We start from the raw sequence: 12,562 nt of genomic DNA on the forward strand, positions 1-12,562 counted from the left end.
CATGGGGCTCATGGCACTAGCGCAAATATGCAGAAGGCTGGAGGCCATGTGTGTGTCCTTGTTCTCATACAAAGCCTCTGCTCCTTGTCAGAGCCAGAGGACATTGGGGCATAGCATTCAGGAGGTCAGTAGTTCACCAGTTACTTTGCCTTCTCCTGCCCCTGCCAAGGCTCCCAGCCCAGATGCTCCCACATGAATTCTCCCGTGGTCAGACGCCCTGGTCTTGGAGGAGCCTCCTGGGTGGGATTCAGACCTTCCAGTGTCCCTGACAGTCTGAGTGTGAGCTCTGTGCACCTGTCCTGATACCTGGCTCCTGGAGCCCTGGCCACCCAGAACTGTAGCCCCCAACCATGTGCATATGCACATCCCAGTCAGCCTCTGCTTTGCACCACCTTCAATCCCCCACCCATATCTTTCCCCTGTGCCTGCCCTCCTCCTAGGGTGCTCAGACCCCATCTCCAGAAGGCAGTAGAACTTGGGGCCCTGTTATGTGCATTTCATATACTCCAAGAAAGTCGGACTTGGGGCCTCATCGGCTGATCCCTGACCCACAAACTCATGTTCCCTGAATGTCCCGTGTGCCCCCATGTGACCTGCACCCCATGTCCCTCTCCCCAGGTTCCCCGGGGACCCTGTTTCCCGTGGTCCCCGTTAGTCCCGCCTCTCCTCCACGGGTTAGTGTCCACTGTCGCTCAGGTACTCCTCTCGGAAGCCCACCGGACTGGAGGCAGGCAGCCGCGTTGCTATGTCCAGCAATGTCCCTTCTGCTAGGTGGCCCGAGCTCTGGGGGCAAGGGAGGGGGAGGGCCCCTGCTCCCCACCTCTGGCACAGGCCATTGGGCCTGCAGTGCATGCTGGGTAGTGAGCTGTATTAGCTGGGCTTGCATGGGAAAGCTTCAGCAGGGCCCGCTCACCTGGCGCCCACCAACACCCCAGACCGCCACTGCTTTGCTCTTGCTGGTCACTCAGCCAGTCTCAGTCCAGGACCCAGAGGGCCATGTCAGGACAGCCCTTAGTTCTCCTGCCTCCTGGAGCAGAGAGGGAAGACAAAGTGGACTTAGCTCTGGCCAGAAGCCATCTAGCTGGTGTAGTAGGAAACCTCTGTGGTGAGGCTCAGAGACCAGAAGAAAAGATTCCATTCCATTTCTAGAGGGATTCCTGGGGTTACAGAGTGAGTGCATGTACCTGGCAAATATTAGTGGAGCTCCAACTATGTGCCAGGCACTGTTCTAGGCACTGTAGAGCCTTGTGGAGCTGACATTTAGTGGGAGATACAGAATAACAAGTATAAAAATATATACCTCACTTGTCCCCAGATGCTCCTCTGCCCTAGCACAGAGTCCTCAAGGGGGCCCTGCTGGCCTTCCTGCCTCACCTGCTCACACTGCTCTGTCTGTGCCTTCCTAACTCCGCCTCCTTCCAGGGCACTGGGTTAAAAGGCTTTCCCTGGAAGGGGAGGGGTACTAATGCATGGGTGCTAACGCCGGAAGAGAGACCCTCCAGCATGACACTAACTGCCTGGGGCTGGCCCATCCTACTGCCCCTAAGAAGCCTGGTCTTGGACCACAGCTCCCTTATCCCCTTGTCCCCCCAGGTAAGGAGGATGGGCGCTCCTGCAAGAAGGTGACCATCCGCATGACCATCCGCAAGAACGAATGCAGGAGCCACACCCCTGTGCGTGGTGCCCACAAGGCAGTGGGGCAGCAAAAGATGGGGATGGAGGGGATTTGGGGGTGTGAGCGCCACAGACTACCTCACTGGCCTGCCCATTCCAGGTGAACCTAGTGTCCTGTGATGGGAGGTGCCCATCCGCCAGCATCTACAACTACAACATCAACACCTATGCCCGCTTCTGCAAGTGCTGCCGCGAGGTGGGCCTGCAGCGGCGCTCTGTGCAGCTCTTCTGTGCCACCAATGCCACCTGGGTGCCCTACACCGTGCAGGAGCCCACCGACTGTGCCTGCCAGTGGTCCTGAGGCCTGGGGGCCTGGGCTAGCTGGACCACCTCTGCCGGCCCCACTTCGTGTTTCCAGCTGGCCCAATGTGAATGGGGGTATTAAAGGTGGTAGAAATCTGGCACGTGCTGAGCATGGAATGGTGGGAAGAGGTCATAGGAGTAACCAGAAAGGGTCACCCCTTCCCATCCTGGCTCCCTTTCTGGGCTCCCCATTTTCCACATGTGGGAAAGTGCCATAGCTGAGGGCTCAGGGAGCTCACCTTTGTCCCTGGCTTGAGATGGAAAATGGGCTCTAGGTCCAGGAGCAGCACCCTCTGAACCTCTGTGACCCTGGCCACAGCTCTTGGTGGGGGGTGGTGAGAGCTGTGGGAAGGTGGGATGGTGCATGGTGCTCACACGGGAACCACAGCTGGACCCAAGACCAAGCACAGGGGCAGGATGCAGTGGCCCATTCTCTTGGCCTTTTTGACTACAGAAGAAACCAGACACAGTAAAAGGAAAGAGGGTTATACCTGCAACACTCAGGCTTGCAGATAGCTGCCCAGAAGGAGTTCCCAAAAGCAAAGATGGTGGATTCCAGGGCCCAGGTTGTCTCACCAAGATCTGTGAAGTCAGAGTGAGCTCAGTGACCTTCATGTCCCCTGTAGTCCAAAGAAAGGTGCCTGGTGTCCTGGTATTGAGATGGTAATTCAGGAAAGGATTTGGAAGACCCAAGCCTGTACCCTTACCCCAAGGCAACCTTCCCAGCAGGCAGGCCGGCCTTGTGAGGTGGTGGTGGGGGAGTGAAAGCCTCAGCGAGGGTCCAGCACTGCTTATTTAGGATGCTGGTTGACGGCCCATGCCTCTGAGACCCTAGGTTGCTGAGGGGGTACCTTTAGCCTGCAAATGCAGCTCCAGGCTTTGCAGTGCACCTTTTCTCCAAGGCCATGACAGAGTCGGGCTCAGAGGAGCCTGATTATGGGTTTTGTGGCTCAGCCCATGCCAGCCTCTGTGCTCCATGGGACTGTTTAGCAAGAGAGTGTCTGTTGGTGTCAGTGGAAAACACAGCCCCAGGCTCCCTGAGCACTTGTGAGAGCCTTGTCACTGAACCAGAGTGTCCCCTAAAGCAGGGCCAGAGCCCCTTTCCACACCCCACTCTGCAAGTCTTCCACCCCTGTGCCACTTTGTGCCATGTGGATCCCAAGAGCATGAACATGACGTTGTACAGGCCCCAGCACTGCCCTGTGTGTCTGAAGATGTGGCTGGACGCCCCTTGAGGTGAGGAGGCTGTGCCAGGATGGCCCCCTGCTGTTTCCAAGCCTCTTTGTGCGCATATTTGTGTTCTGTTTATGTATCAATAAACCACAGGAAGACTTCAGGCTTCTGAGAATCTCTGAGGGAGCCAGGTTTACTTTGAACTTGAAGGAGTATCCACTGCGAAGAGACGACTCTATTTTATGGCCCTGGACATCAGCACCACTTCTGCCCCATCGATCCCAGCACCATGCCCCACTCACAGCAGAACCATTGGTGGGTGTTTGCTGGTTGGAATTGAATGGACTGGAGACTGGCTTCTAGAGGAAGGGGATGAGGAGAAAGATGAGGACATTGGGAGCTGGGGAGCTGGCACCCAGGCGAGGGACTGAGGAGTGATCGTGGTTCTGTGGGCCCAGAGACAGATGCTTCTCACAGGAGATGTGGATGAGGCAGACCCAGAGAGTAGGTTTCATATTGGCCTCTTAACATTTCTGTATTTCTTTCCTTGTTGTTCTCCCAATGAGCTCAGTACGTTTTTGCAGCCATGTCAGCTGTGGTAGGATTAAGGAGCACCCAGGGACAGGCTCTCAGTGACACTTCACCTGTGAAGGACCATTGGGACACCTAAGGAGAAAATGGGAGGGTGCTTTCCTGGGTTGTCCCATGTGGGAAGGAGAAGGAGGGGGCTAGGAAAGCACCCCTCAATAATAGAAAAAACTCATAGAGGTGTCAGTGCTTACAGTGCAAGAGCTTCACCCTGCCTAGAGAGGGTAGAACATCTTTTTTTGAACGAACACTTTGAAGGCTTGGCTTTTATTTCATAAGTAAGCTCTTCTTATGGTGCATCTGTCTGCTAACATGGACCCTGAGTCTTTTCCTAATGAAAATGAATTTTCCTAATGAAGCTTTATGGCTTTGTAAGTAGCACATTACTAAATAATCAATGGATCAAATAAGAAATCAGAATGGAAATTGGACAACATTTTGATCTATGTAATTTTGAAATTATGACACATTAACCTGTGAGATGCAGCTAAAGCAGTACTTAGAGAAACATTTATAGCCTTAAATGCATACATCACACTTCTTAATTTCTCATCATTACAGCCAGAGATGGGTGGGACAAGGCTTCCAAATTTCTCTATAAGGGATGATGATCCATGGCTTGTAGTCGGTTATCTCCTTAGCTACACACACTCCCTAAATCAATAGTTTTCAGAGTTTTGAACTCTGATTTCAACAGACCATGACTTTAAACAGAACATGGCTGTTAAAGTGAACTGGGTTTAAAATCCTGGTTCCATTATATGGCAAGATGTTTTGGCTGAGACATAAGGAAGTTTTTAATAGCCATTACTGGCTATATAGTGTTCCTGGCTGTTCATTCCTCACCTCATGACCCTTCCCATCTGTTTATGTCCAGTTATGGGAAAGCAGCTTTTGAACAGGCCACTCCTCATCAGCTGTTGTGTAGACAGAGGCAGAGGGCACCAGGTTAAGTCAGCCAGCCTTGGCCTAAACGTCTTCCTGCAGTCTCGATTCAGGAGGGTGGCTCCAGGCTTTCAGATGCCTGTTCCCCACATCCGACCCATTTTTGGTGACCTAGTTTCAGTAACCTGGCCCTCCTTGGCTCCAGTTGGCAGCAGTTCTCAGCCCTCTTGCTGTACTCCCACTGTGTCCTCTCAGATGGCCATAGCTCCTGGTGATCACATCCTACTGTTGGAGTCCCAGCATGCCTGGATATTCCCCCTGGCCACCTCACCTCCACTCCCACTCAGGCAACCCTCCTGCCTTCTCCTACTGGAAGCCAACTTCTCACTCTAAACTTTTGGTCAAAATTCCCAGTCCTAGTCTCCTAGATCTCTCCTGGGGATACTGAATTTTTCTTTCAGGGTAAGACAATTTAGTGAAAGATTAAGGAGAGGAAAATCTCCAACCCCGCCTTCCAATGTGGGGAAGGCAGGAAACAGTGAAGACTTTGAACCTTAATTAGTGTTGTCTACTGCCCTCCAAAAAGCCAGTGCCAGCAGTGTTTATGTGAGTGTTCATATCAAATAGATACAATTTGTAGATGGTGATTTAAATGTAAAATATACATCTCCTTTAACTAAGTCATCCTATTTCTAGGCAGCTATGGAAGGCTGAATAGTGGTCCTCCAAAGATAGATGTCCATGTCCTAATTCCTGTATCTTGCGAATATTTATATTACATTACATGGTAAAAGGGACTTTGCAGATGTGATTAAGGATCTTGAGATAAGAGGATTATCCTGGGTCATCCAGGTGGGCCCAGTGTAATCACAAGGGTCCTTATATAAGAGAGGCAGGCAGGTCAGAGTCAGAGAGAAAAGACGGGGTGACAGAAGCGAGGTTGAAGTGATGTACTTTGAAGTTGGCATAAGGGGCCACTGGCCAAGAAATCCAGGCAGCCTCTGGAAGCTGGAAAATCAAGGAACTGGATTCTCTCTTAGAGCCCCCAGAAGGAACACAGGCCGGCTGGCCCCTTGATTTTAGCTCAGTGAAGCTGATTTCATACTTCTGACCTCTACAACTGTAAGAGAATAAACGTGTGTGTTTTAAGCCACTAAATGTGTGGCAATTTGTTACAGGAGCAATAGGAAACAGATAGCACCAAAAGAAAGAATTCCTACAGAGGCATGCGCCAGGATGTTTATTGTAGCATTGTCCTGAGTGTTAAAAATTAGTAACAACTGCAAATGCCTGTCAGTAGGGAAGGATTAAGCAACCTGGTACAACCATGCTGGCAAATATTATGTAACCCTTTTGGGTACTGACTTGCTGGGCTCTCCAGGATATGTTAAATGATGACAGGAAATTGTGGGTTGGTTCACACAGAATGATCCCTCCTTTATGCATCTGTGTGGGTAATACACACACACAACACACACACACACACACACACACAGGTCTCATTCCCTTCAACAGTTTTCAGGATTGAGGAAGGTCCTTCCTGGCTGGTGAGCCACCAGCTGGTTCAGTGGCAACTTTGGTCCTAGAATAGCCTTTTTGGATCCCAGGAGATCCTCAGAAGAGACTAGAACAGACTGAAGGCCCTAGGGACATCTGTGGCATCTCCCTCATTCCTATTTCTTCCCACACTCTGTGCATTACTTAAAGCTTGAGGCAACCCCAGCGGCCACACACAGGTGAGGAAACAGAAGCCCGGGACCAGCGGAGCCACTGAGAGATCGGTGGCCGAGCAGGGCGGCTGCCCAGCCTGCAACCCCCTGTGACGTATTTGCAAACACGAGGAGTTTTGAGCTGCAGAACCATCCCATTCTCCGTGGTGCAGGCTCAAGTTCCCGCCCCGATTTTCTGGGCTTAATCCTCTTCCTGTGGAAATCAATAAGGACATTGTGATGGAATGATTCACGTTCAAGGTCAGGCCGGAGCAAATTGGAGGCGACATGCTGATTTTACTACCCTTACTGTGAGGAGAGCCAATCCTGCTCACAGACCCCTTAACCCTTTCCTTGTCACTCTGGTAGGCACTGTCTGCACAGGCCCCCTCCCCAGGCCCAGGTCCCCCTGGCCTCCTCACCCATGTGTGGTCCTTTCATTTACATTTTCCCAAGGCTCTGACCACACAAGGCCTTGGAGTCTTGCACACTTGTCATGGTGGCTTGGGGAAGGCAGACGACAGGTTCAGAAACAACTTCAAATTAGAAGTCAAACGCTACATGTCTAACTTCAGCTTCATTGATAACACCCTGTTCCTCTCCCCTCACCAGAGCTGTTCCCCTTCCAACCCCTTTTCCGAGTTCCAGATCCCTCTTCCCTGCTTTTCTGGGTTGTCCCACATGGGGAGGTAGAGGAGAGGAGACCAAATTCCTCACTTATTTTTTTCACACACAGCAAGTCAGGTCTTTTCTGAGGCTCAAACATGATAGAAGCTTATTCCTTCCTCTTATTAAAGAAAACACCCAAAATAAGTGGGTAGCTAGAGCTTTGTGTCCAGAATGATTTAGGGATCCTGGCTCCTCTGTCTTGAGGTTCTACCACTTTCAGTACGGGCCTCCCAGAGTCTCTATGGTCTCAGGCATCAGCCAGCCGAGGTGCAGGGAGAGCACGTGCTGGAAGCTTGCAGGGCCCAGGACTGAAAGTGCCTCACTCCCTTCCATTCGGGTTCCACTGGCCTGAACTGGCTTGTATGGTCACATCTCAGTGCAAGAAAGGCTGGGGAATGTAGTCCAGCTGCGTGCCCAGGAAGATGGGTCTGGTGGGCAGTGCTGTCTCTGTGAGGAAGTGGAGAGAGTGAGGAGGACAACACTAGGAAGTGTGGCTGGAAAAGAAGAGATAGCGCATGAGTTAGGGGAGGACTTGAAGAAGGCAGTGATTTGACCATATGCCCTGGAGAAGCCAGTGGAAAGAGAAAGGCTTTGCTGTGGAGAGAAGTCAGGGTCTCAGAGGGCCACAGCTGGCATGAGGAGGGACAGTGATGACACAGATACCTCTGGCTGGGCAGACCCCGCCTTAAGTCTTTCTTTATCTCTGTGTTCCCAACATGGAACACTGAGGACACTGGAGAATAAGTGTGAACATACCTCTAAGCCTGAAGGTGTGGAGCCCAGACAGCAAAGAGTTAAAGGGTGCAGGGGTGGGCAGAGCCGGGGAGCCAGGTGCTCCCCAACATACTGTGCGGTGCCAGTTAATCCCCTGCAGCAGGCAGGAGGCCTGCACAGCTGTCTCTCCCGAGCTGGGATTGCATGCTTCCCCCTCCCTCTGCCACCTCCCTGATGCCTCCAGCCCTTTGCCCAGAGAACACAGCACCCCAGAGATTGGGTGGGGGTGGGTGGAGATGGGCAGGCAGCATGCTGGGTAACTGATCCAGCCCCTGCACCCTTGGACAACTCATTCTCTAGAGATAAACCATTCTCTAGGTTTGCTTCTCACTGGCCATGAAGACCCCACCTCTCCCAAGCCAGCCAAACCCAAACCTTGTAGCTGGTCCTCCCACACCGTGTCCATTCCTGCCTCTATGTCTTTGCCTCACCTGGAGTGCCCTTTTTCTCCTCTCCCTCGGCAGCTCCTGCCTAGCCTGGAGAGCAGCTACAACACAGCAGCCCCTAGGAGTCCTCCCTTTGGCCTCTAGCCCCCCAGTCCTAGTTTCTGCTTGACTGGGGCTTCCCATGCCAGCCAGTGTCTGCGCTCTGCTCAGGGAGGGGAGATGCAGGTCTGGCTCCAGCCATCATTAATTTATTCCCCCAACATTCATTCACAACAGATGAGGCTGCTAAGGCTCAGAGAAGGTAAGTGACTTGCACAGCTTAAGAGTGGAGGAATTAGGACTCAAACTCACACCTGTTTAACTCCAGGGCCCACACTCACACTTTCTCAGCCCAGAAAGAGACTAAGAAGATTGCTGGGTGCCTGGGAGCTCTTACTCCCTCTTACTCTGGGCTCCTTCTTCCTGGAAGCCAGAGGGAGCAGTGGAAAGAAGGTTCTAGTCTCTTTGGTCAGTTAGCAGTTGTAGAACATTGACAAATTTTAAGCCTCAGTTCCCCATCGTGAGGAGGAGCAATAAGTTCTGCGACAGGGTTGGCAAGAGGGTCAAGTGAGATCATGGATGGGAAAGGGCTGGACAACTGCAGAGGCTATGCTAATATGTGAGGCTGCTGGGCTGAGCCAGGGAATCCCAGCCCAGCTGGACCCAGGGCAAGAGAAAAGCAGGCACAAAGAGCCGGACTCAGTCCTAGCCCACCCTCCATCCAGCAGACTCAGGGCTCACTGCTAAACTTTTGCCTCTGTGAGCCCTATCCAGATGTGCCATCTTGCCTCTGTTTGACTGAAGCAGGTCACCATTTATGGATCCTTGGAGCTGATCTTTGGGATCTAGTAAAGGGCCTGGATTGTGGAGTAGGCTCTATCTCTGAACAGCTGTATGATTTACACTTTCTAAGTCTTAGTTTCCTCATCACTAAAATGGAAATGAGAGTCTGGCAAAGTGATGGTGAGAATGTTTATAGATAGAGTCCTGGCCTATGGTAGGCATTTAATAAATAGAGCTATTGTTTCCACCATGAACCTTCTTTCCTAAACCTTGAGGATTATCTTTAAACTCCTCATTTTCGGGATTAGGAAACTGATACCAGGAAGTGACAGTGACTTACCCAGGTTCTCACTGCAAAGTGAGCAATGGTGGAGGCAGCACCAGACTCCAAACCGAGTGCCCCTTCCATTGCTTCTGCAAGAGAGTCTTCCCTGAGCTCCAACCTAGGGTGGGCCTCCCTGTGCTGACCTTATAGCCTCTACTATCTGAGTCGCCCACTAGGTCTTCCAAAAGCCCCGTCTCTATCTGAGACAGGAAGTTCCCAGGTAGGACCCAAGCCGCCTGACGGTAACTATCACCTAGCTGGATCCTTTCCAAGGTGTACAGACTCAACTAGGGAAGCTTACTTCTCAAGGGGCTTCCTAGGACTTGCTAAGCTGGGTGACATCAACTTCCCAATGGAGGGGAGAAAGAAATAAGAGAGGGAAGGGTTAAGGCTCAGCAGCTGGGACAGGCAGGCTGCAGACGGCCCAGCCCAGTGCTGGGGGGCCTGCACCATTCCATTCCTTTGCAGATCAGTTACACCCAGCTGTCTCCCTCCCCACTGCCAGTGCCCCTCGGATTAGGCGGGAAAGGCTCCCCGGCCTGCGGCCTGCACACGGCCCATGGGGAACAGCGCCTGCAGCCCACGCCTCCACGACAGCTGCTGAGTGTCAAGCAAGAACATAGATCAGTGGGATCCTGGCAGAGGTGCCCCAAGCCCAAGCCCTGCCCCCAGCATGTGCAGGAGGGGCTGCCCGAGGAGAAAGGGGGTCTGTGAGGGATTTGGGAGGTACAGGGCAGAAATTGCTCCCAAAAATATCTCCTCTGCCCATGTGTCACTGTGCCTCAAATTCCACCATTAAACATCTTAAAAGTCTGGGTCTTCCAGAGACACCAATTAAAAACTACACCCCATGGAGTAGCTGGCATTTTGATGCACTGTTGATAGGAATGTATTGGTAAAATTTATGAACATTTAATTTTATTTTACAAAGTATATATTAAGTCCCTCAAAAATATCTTTTCGTTTTTCTCAGTCATCTCACTGAGGACTTTAACTTAAAGAGGAATTTAACTTAAGGAAACAGTTTATAATATGGAAAGAATGTGGGCTCAAGATTAAGAGAAAACACAAACTAATGTCATGAATACTCTCAAAATACTCACAAAAGCCAGATGAAAAAATGAAAGAAATTTTAACACTAGAAAATATCTGCACCTGTATTGGAAAACATGGAGCAGTTCCACAAATAGGTCAGAAATATGAAATTTCTGGAAGTTATAAAGCAAATGGGAGGCAGCATAGTGTATAGGTAGAAAGATGTCCAGACTCTAATCCTGGTTGCTTTACTCATGAGTTCTGTGATGTTAACAAATTACCGAACCTCCCTGAATCTCAGTTTCCTCAACTGTGAAGTTGGAACAGTAATTACAATAATTGTGAGAAATACATGAAGATTAGAGGAGATCAGTTTTGGTAAATATCCCTGTGATCGCACCATCAGAGGACCATGACCACAGAAACCACCATCACCTGTGAGTGAATGGTTATGGTATGTCTCCTCCAGCCACTTGCCTACATAGCTGCTAAGAAAACCCTCACAGTACCAATTCTAATTAATCCAGAATTTTATTATACATATTACCAGTCGTTTAAAACTCATTATCTATTTGAAAAGAATGGACAATGGCAAAATGGTGCCCAAGTTGAAATGGCAGGGTAACTTACCCACAATGAAAAGTCAATCGATTCAAGGAAAAGGAAAAGCATGAACAGTATTCTAATTAATATTCCCAGGATGATCCATGAGGATACTGTATCTAAAAAATAGGAGGCTAATATGTTAAAGTACCATCAGAAAAAAAGTTTCTAGAAATTAAAACCATATATAACTTCTGCTTCCACCACAAAGAGTACCTGGTACTCAACCTACCCTGCAATTGTAAACAACTAGAAAATTGGTGAAAATACATGACATACATGTTTTCAGACGTGGGCAACAGGCAGTGCAAGGCTAGGATCCCACAGAGAAGGGAAATAAGTTAAGTATTAATAAATCTTACTAGAAAGTTCCAAATTCTGCCTGGATCATTTTCTGGAACAAGAAACAGGGAAGGGCATGTCCAGCAGAGCAGGGTGGTCTCACTGAGTTGAAGACAGATCAAATTCAGGAAGTCTGAGGCAACTGAAATTTGTAGGGCAGAATACCACAGATGAGGGAGCCATGTAGAGAAAGAACTCCGGAAAGTTGCATATATTAAGGCTGTGGCTGAACATTAAGTTGCACATGTGTAGGCTGAATATCCGTAAAGATAGGCAAAGAACCAGTGGATAACTGTAAACTGAGCAATTCTTGGAGCTTTTGCAGAGCTGAGAGACATTACATATCTTACCATCCAAAGTAAAGAGACCTCACTGAACATCCCAGGACTTCATTTAGCCTCCAGAAATGGTCATAATTTCGAAGAAGGATTAAACTACACCTAGAGTAAAGGCTACCCTAAAGAAGCCCTAATTAAGCTTTGAAAAAAGCCTCAAATTGACCATGCTGATACACAGTAGCTATAAGACGTAAGAAAGTCTAAATATTCTTTAAGGGAAAAAATTCAGACATTCAGCAGCATAGTATTAATAATGTCTAGAATCCAATTAAAAATTACTAGACATGCAAAGAATCTGGAAAACGTGACCATAACAAGGAGAAAAAAAAAACAGTCAATAGAAACAGACCTAGAAATGACAAAGATGACAGTATTAGCAAACAGGGGCTTTTAAGTAGCTATTATACATATGCTTAAGAATGTAAAGAAAAACATAAGCATGATGAAGACAGAAATGGGAGATATTTTAAAAAACAAAATAGGAAGTCTAGAGATGAAAATATAAAGTTTTAAATGAAATGAGATTAATAACAGATTAAAGAGTGCCAAATAAAAGATCAGTGAACTTGAAGACGTAACAAGAGGAACTTTCCAAAATGAATTACAGGGGCCAGGCATGGTGGCTCATGCCTGTAATCCCAGCACTTTGGGAGGCCAAGGTGGGTGGATCACTTGAGGTCGGGAGTTCAAGACCAGCCTGACCAACATGACGAAACTCTGTCTCTACTGAAAATACAAAAATTAGCCAGGCGTGGTGGCACACACTTGTAATCCCAGCTACTTGGGAGGCTGAGGCAGGATAATCACATGAACCTGGGAAGCGGAGGTTGCAATGAGCCAAGATGGCACCACTGTACTCACTCCATCCTAGGTGACAGAGTGAGACTCCATCTCGGAAAAAAAAAAAAAAAAAAAAGAATTACAGAGTGATAGCCA

At 49.3% G+C, this 12,562-nt stretch overlaps 1 protein-coding gene across 1 annotated transcript in view; it reads left to right on the top strand.

Moving 5' to 3' along the window:
- OTOG (otogelin) overlaps positions 1-12,251 on the top strand; it is a 113,169-nt gene extending 100,918 nt beyond the window's left edge. Inside the window, exons 55-56 of the mRNA XM_031653354.1 lie at positions 1,594-1,673; positions 1,775-12,251. Of these exons, the coding sequence (XP_031509214.1) occupies positions 1,594-1,673; positions 1,775-1,975 (281 nt within the window). The 3' untranslated portion in view covers positions 1,976-12,251. The remainder of the gene's footprint in view (positions 1-1,593; positions 1,674-1,774) is intronic.
- The last annotated feature ends 311 nt before the right edge of the window (positions 12,252-12,562 follow it).

The sequence above is a fragment of the Papio anubis genome, chromosome 12, assembly GCF_008728515.1.
Source record: "Papio anubis isolate 15944 chromosome 12, Panubis1.0, whole genome shotgun sequence".
Lineage (NCBI taxonomy): Eukaryota > Metazoa > Chordata > Mammalia > Primates > Cercopithecidae > Papio > Papio anubis.